Source organism: Oryza glaberrima, chromosome 10 (genome assembly GCF_000147395.1).
Source record: "Oryza glaberrima chromosome 10, OglaRS2, whole genome shotgun sequence".
NCBI classification, from domain to species: domain Eukaryota; kingdom Viridiplantae; phylum Streptophyta; class Magnoliopsida; order Poales; family Poaceae; genus Oryza; species Oryza glaberrima.
The window spans coordinates 16679001-16685938 of record NC_068335.1 but is presented as its reverse complement, the minus strand read 5'-3'; the positions used below and the strand labels follow the sequence as shown (position 1 = coordinate 16685938).

Genomic DNA, 6938 nt, shown 5'->3' with positions numbered 1-6938 from the left:
AAATTATAAAAAAGATGCCCAACAGGACAATAAACTCTAAAACCTATAAGTTTTTAGATCAAATTTTTAAAGATTCCAAGGAGAATGAATAGAAAACAGTGGTAGATCGAGCAAGCAAATAAAAAATAATATGACAGAAGTAAGGAGTAGCAACTGCTGTGACTTTAGAAACTAAAGAAATTAGAAACACGAGGATAATAAGGTTTAGTCTTTAAAAATCTTAAGACAACGAGATAACTATTTAATAAATTTGAAGTAAAATCATATTAAAAATATATAATTTTATATGGGTGCTAGCCGCGCAATTGCGCGGGCCACCCAGCTAGTTTATTTTTAAACAAAGAAATTCAGAAATTATTGGTGGCCAAAGTTTTAAAATTAAGTTTGATTAAATCCTATTTTAAACGTTAAATATTTATAACTTTTAGAGGGAGTACGTCCTAGCGTCCTACTAAGCTCAAGCTGCTAGCTATGACGTAAAAACACTTCTGTTTAATTACAGTTCTATAGAGTGATAACATAACCACACATCTACGGTCGGATTTCGGACTTCTGGCAAAGGAATTATACGCAGCTAGTACAACTAAACAGTTCCAATTTCAGGCCAATTGCTGCTGGAGGCCTAGTGCCTAACTTTTATGTTTTGTTATTCGAAACCTATATTGTGAGCTTAAATGCTCAGACTATGTATCTTTAGGGCTGCGTATATCCTGCGGGATGTATAGGCCGGGTTTTAATCCATTATTAAAAAAAATTAGTTATATCCATTCGTCAGCAAGAACAACACATTCAGCCGTTGCAGAGTGTACATATCTGCTTAGTGACATGATGACATTTATCTAGCCTTTCCTTACGATCTTATCTACTCATAATTAACAAATTTCTAGGTCGTAGTAGTGAGCATCTCAGGAAAGCGAAAAAAGGAAAACCACTAAGCCCTAAAGCTAAATCTAGCTACGAGATCAAAGGGACATTAGATGATGAGCTGATGACTCACCGACCTGATCGGCTGATTCACAGATCTCACAAAAGGACGACGGATGGCCGGCAGCTTTAGGATTAGGAAAGTATAGTTAAAAAGCACAAGTCAAATTATCCGAGTCACTTGGCGATCAACTTCGAGCATGGCGATCAGCTTCGAGCATGACATCTTTCTTAAGCTCATCAGATTCACAGAAGCTGCCACCTTAACAGCAACATTTATATCTGATCAGATAGCACCACATGACTACAACAACAAACAATAGCAGTGGTGCTAGTTAATCCTATGGGATTTGTATGGGTTTTTTTTTACCAATTTACTTATGCATTATGCAGGATCTGTATGCATTCTATGTTCTAAACAGATCATTAAAGTTTGCTAAAGCATTTATCTGGCATGTCATATATGATTTCACTTTTTTTGAATCTCTCATTTTCCTCTGAGCCTGTTGGACGGACCGAGATTGGTGCAGTCCTTACTATAAGCCCTATCGTTTTGCTTATTCGACGATATATTTACAAACAAAAAAATAGTTTGTGAATAATTTTTTATTGTATATGTTCTTAACAATTTAAAAGCAAAGGCTAAAAAATAAACTATGATAAAAAACCATAAACATAAACTTTAAATTTAAGGTTGAAATTTTAAATTTTGGTTGATAAGTATAAGCATAAGTGAAAAGATGAAACCATATAACTATAACTTTAGCAGTTGCACCGCAACTGATGGATCAAAAACCAACGGTTTAGATCATAAGAAATATTGTTTATGAATTACTGTAGCAAATCTACAACAGTGTTGCTATAATTATGTCGACACATTTTGTGAGTAATCACAATTGATTTCTTGTTCAATTGATCTCCCTTGAGATTCGTGCTACGATTGCAATACCATGTGCATTGAACGTCTTTACGTATTTCGTGTTGCATCGTGAACGTCTTTACGTATTTCGTGTTGCATCGTGAAGCCAATCAATTCAAATTTCTCATCTCGTCAGCATGTGTTTTCATGAAAAAACTACTACATATATAATTTCAGGACTTAGATATGTAATTTTAGAACTTACATTATAAATATACTAAAATTACATATGTAATTTAGAGACTTACATATATAATTTTAGAATTTACATTGTAAATACACTAAAATTACATATGTAATTTAGGGACTTACAATGTAAATACATGCTGACTATTTTTTGGTGAAAAATATGGCGCCATAAATATAGTTACTCCCAATCTACAATATACCGATTACTGTAGCATCGATGGTGCGGCATGATGGCAGAGCAAATCCGAGCCGTTGGTTCCATCGATCCAACAGTTATTATGTGCTCCGACTATTAAAGTTGCAGTCATTACTACTACAGCACCGATCTCAGTTCCTCTCGACACTGATGGATCATTCACATAGCCAAAGCCACTTTAGGGCTAAGTACTGTTCCTAGTAATCTAGGCCCAATTAAAACTCTAACATTAGCAGTAAATGGGCCGCATATTGAGCCGAAAGCCCAAAGCCCACAGGCCCACATGCCTCTCGCCTTATAAGTAGCCGAGGCAGTGAAGCCCTAGCCGGATCCTCGTCTCCTCGCGCCGCCGCCGCCGCGGACGCCGCCATGTCGAAGCGAGGTACGTGCGAGCCACCTCTCTCCCCACCTCCGCTCCGTCTCCTTCCTCCGCCGCTGCTTCTGCGTCGCTGATCTGGTCTTCGCGCGTGTCGGAAATGGTGGCGCAGGGAGGGGTGGGTCGGCGGGGAACAAGTTCCGGATGTCGCTGGGTCTGCCGGTGGCGGCGACGGTGAACTGTGCCGACAACACCGGCGCCAAGAACCTCTACATCATCTCCGTGAAGGGCATCAAGGGGAGGCTCAACCGGCTGCCGTCGGCCTGCGTCGGCGACATGGTCATGGCCACCGTCAAGAAGGGGAAGCCCGACCTCCGGAAGAAGGTCATGCCCGCCGTCATCGTCCGCCAGCGCAAGCCGTGGCGCCGCAAGGACGGCGTCTACATGTACTTCGAAGGTAAGCGGAAGCTGCACCCAATTTCGCCCATTCCGATCTGTGAAATCGTGATGCTCTCTAGTGTCTTGATGATTAGTGTTGCATTATGACGTGTTATGAGCTGCGTTAAGTTTGGTTTCTAAGTATTTTAGTGTGATCTTTTAGTCCACCTGCATAAATTAGTGTCAATTTCATTATGGGTTACACGATTTACCATATTGAGAATGCTGATCAGTTGTGGCTGCTACGATTGGAGCAATGCTCTATTTTTTTATGCTTACGTCATTACGTGATTAAGTTACACATTCTTATGAGCTACAGTGAGCTTGTTTTGGGGGCTAGGCTTTAGGTTGATTTTACTTGAACTATCATCAAATCTACCAGAAAACACCAAATATGTTAGCAGGTTTTTTTTAGTTTGGTGAATTATTTTTAAGCCAAAATTTATGTGTTTGCTTATTGTGAGTTTGTAACATGGCATAAAAGAGGGTACAAATATTCTTCTATATTTTACTGTCTTCACTAGGAAGATGTTTTAGATGGGGCCTTTTGGTTGGGAACATGATCGTTATTGCCTGACATGGTGCTGGTCCTACTTTTAATAACTGTGGTGTTCTCAAAATATTTTTCAACTGGAAGATGGCTGGCATTACTTATCTGATTGCGCTGTATAGGCCAATTGCTGAATTTTGTTCGTTGGAGCTTGTTCTGTTATTTTATTTGCACTGCCGTAGGAAATACACAGTGACGGGAGGACTGCAAGGTTCTTCAGCTTTTTCTGGAGCAAACTTATATACATGTTTGCATATTCCTAAGTAAACGTCACAAACAAAGCATTGTTGGATGTAGAGGTTTTCTTATAAAGATTTTATCTTCATAAGAGTTCCTCCATCTGGAAGCGGTCACATATTCCATTGCCCTAGGTAGTGGCATCGCCGCTATGAAACTTTGGGACTGGCCATGTGACATATATTTTTGTCTTCTGATGCCATAAATATAATACATTAGCTTTTATTCATTCTACATGTTTTGTGTGCTTTTATTCTTTGGTCTCTTTTACATTTCGAGCAGCATTTCATTTGTACACTATTCCCTTGGCTATTTTGTCATTGGTTTTATCATTTGGAGCTGCCATGTGGTCTATCGAATTAATACCGGTTATGAAATTTGATGTGCAGACAATGCTGGGGTGATTGTGAATCCCAAGGGTGAGATGAAAGGTATGCGAGAACACTACTATACTCCCATATGTTATATGTTATTGTATTTTCTCTCGAAGCCTACCAGGCAATAATTTACTCACTGTGTATTCTTTTCCAGGTTCTGCTATCACTGGACCCATTGGTAAGGAGTGCGCCGACCTCTGGCCAAGGATTGCTAGCGCAGCAAATGCCATTGTCTAGAGCTTGTTTGGAGTAGTAGTTTTCAGTTCTGTGCCGGATGTGATAATGTGCTCCAGTTCTTTTTTGTTTCCAACCAAGTTTAACCTGAACTTGAAGCAAACCTTCAGTTAAATTTTCAGTGCGGATTGTCCTTGATGAATGGAAAATGGCATGTTTGCTTGTTTACCTTGCTCCTTTTAATCAGTTCACAGTCAGCAACCAGATCGTATTCTGGAGAAACTAGCTGAATGAACATCTATCTCACCTTTCTGCCACCTGAAGCTGCCTGAAGATTTAGGCTTTGTTCTATGCTTCCCTACCTAATCTCTACTCCCTCATTTTCAATGTGCCGCTGCACAACCTCTGCAATCAGCGACGGCCCATTTGACTCCTTTCTATGTACGTTCTGACGTTATGTGATGTTCTAGGATGATTTCCTCTGGGATTAATTGGATTCATTGGATTCATGCCACTACAAATATGCTAAATTAGAAAAATAGCACTACTATTCGTGATATCGGTTGGGTGCCTCTAGAATTTGGAGAAATTAGAACTGTGTTACTCCGTCGCGTTTTCCATCCACTCCCCAATAATTTCCCAACTTCGGTGCTTGGCCTCGATGCGGCAGTTTCCTTCGCTGCTTGGCCTCTATGCGGTAGCGAAGGAGCTCGGTGGCAGGGAAAGCGATGACAGCCTTCAAGCATGACATGACAGTGACAATGACGTTTCCCAACTCTGGCGGCAAGCGGAGCTTCGGCGACGAGCGACTAGAGCGGCGGTAACTTGGGTACGCGGGGAAGGCGGCGCTCGGCCTTGATGTGGCGAAGGAGCTCGGCGGCAGGAAAAGCAGCGACGGCCTTCTCCTCCGCTCTCAAGGGGCACGATGGCGAAGCACGCCGAGAGGGCGAAGCGGCGGCGACGGGCCATGGCTGTGCGCGGCAAGAGGGCGAGGTGATGGCGAAGGGTCTCTAGGGGCACAATGGCAAAGCACGCCAAGAGGGCGAGGCAGCGGCAACTGGCCATGGCTGTACGCGGGCGGCGAGAGGGCAAGGTGACGGCGGCGGGTCTCAAGGGGGATGATGGCGAAGCATGCCGAGAGGGCGAAGCGGCGGCGACGGGCCATGGTTGTGCGCGGGCGGCGAGAGGGTGAGGTGATGGCGGCGGGTTGTGACTCTGCGCCGGAGGGGAGAAGGAGAGGCGGCGGCGGACTGTGGCTGTGAGTGGGTGGCGAGAGGGCGAGGTGATGGCAGCGGGCCGAGGCTATGTGTAGGCGGGGAGAGCGTAAGGCTGCGCCGGTTAGTGGGGCGAGGGCGAGGCGGCTCGGTTGTGTGGGGAAGGCGGTGCTCGGCCTTGATGCGCGATGGTGATGGCGGGGAGTTTCAACGATGGTGGAGGAGATGGCAGCACTCGACACAAACGAAAGATAGTGGCGCCAACGGGAAGTGGATAACGCGACGGAGTGGCATGGATCAAATTTCCCCAAATTTTAGCGGTACTAGTCGATATCACGAATAGTAGCGATATTTTTCTAATTTGGCATATTTGTAATGGTGAATAGTAGCGATATTTTTCTAATTTGGCATATTTGTAATGGTATGGATACAATTAACCATTTTCTTGTAGCATAGTAAGAGCATCACCAGCAGTCCTTATATCGTTCCCAAAACTGATTTTTATGTTTTTAAAACTGATTTTTATGTTTTTAGGTAAAAAATCGGATCGAACATATCCCCACACACGTTTTAGAGTCCTTCACCATACTGATTGTAAGGGTTTTAAAGTGAAAAATCGGATCCAACACACGTTTCAGAGTTCCCTTCACCGTACTGATTGTAAGGGTTTTAAAGTGAAAAATCGGATCCAACAGATCATCTACACACGGATATAACAGAACCCTGTTTCTTCCAAAACTGATTTTAATGGTTTTAGGTGAAAAATCGGATCCAACATATCCCCCACACACGTTTTAGAGTTCCTTTAACTTACTGATTTTAATGGTTTTTAAGTGAAAAAAATGGATTCAGCAGATCCCCTACACACGGATCTAACATATCTCAGTTTCTTCGTGATCTATTCTTATAAAATTTAGGTTTTCTATGAGAGAGATCAGTTTTTTTTTTACTTTCTATTTTCAGTTTAGAAAACCAAAAACAAAATTTTCTATTTTCAATTTAGAAAAAAAAATTGGGAGAAGATTATTCGTAATGTCTTGATGATGCTCTAAGTTCCTCTTGCGTAATTTTCCAATATTCTCAATGGATGTGCATTGTTACGACGATAAATGGTAATAACTGTTAAAATTTCTGCCAACAGGATTTTCAAAAGATTCAGCCTTTGGTAAGGAATTTCTTTTTTTTTTATCTGATTCTTTTTTTAGATAGTCGTGTTTTTAGATGCCACAGATTTCATTGGTCCCTCACTTGTATTTCCTAATGAAGTAATGATATATCTGGAGAACTTTTGGGTCATTTTTTTATTTTTTATTTGTGATCTTTTTGGGACCTTAATTAGTTGATTGTTTGAATCAGGCATTCTGTGTAAACAAGGTTTGCATAACAGTTTTATTCAGTGTGCTT

At 41.8% G+C, this 6938-nt stretch overlaps 1 protein-coding gene across 1 annotated transcript; it reads left to right on the top strand.

The window, feature by feature from the left end:
• Positions 1-2530: 2530 nt before the first annotated feature.
• Positions 2531-4548, top strand: LOC127753287 (60S ribosomal protein L23). The gene is made up of 4 exons (XM_052278768.1): positions 2531-2610; positions 2717-3001; positions 4159-4200; positions 4301-4548. The coding sequence occupies exons 1-4, from the start codon at positions 2598-2600 to the stop codon at positions 4381-4383; spliced, it is 423 nt and encodes a 140-aa protein (XP_052134728.1). The 5' UTR covers positions 2531-2597; the 3' UTR covers positions 4384-4548.
• Positions 4549-6938: the final 2390 nt, after the last annotated feature.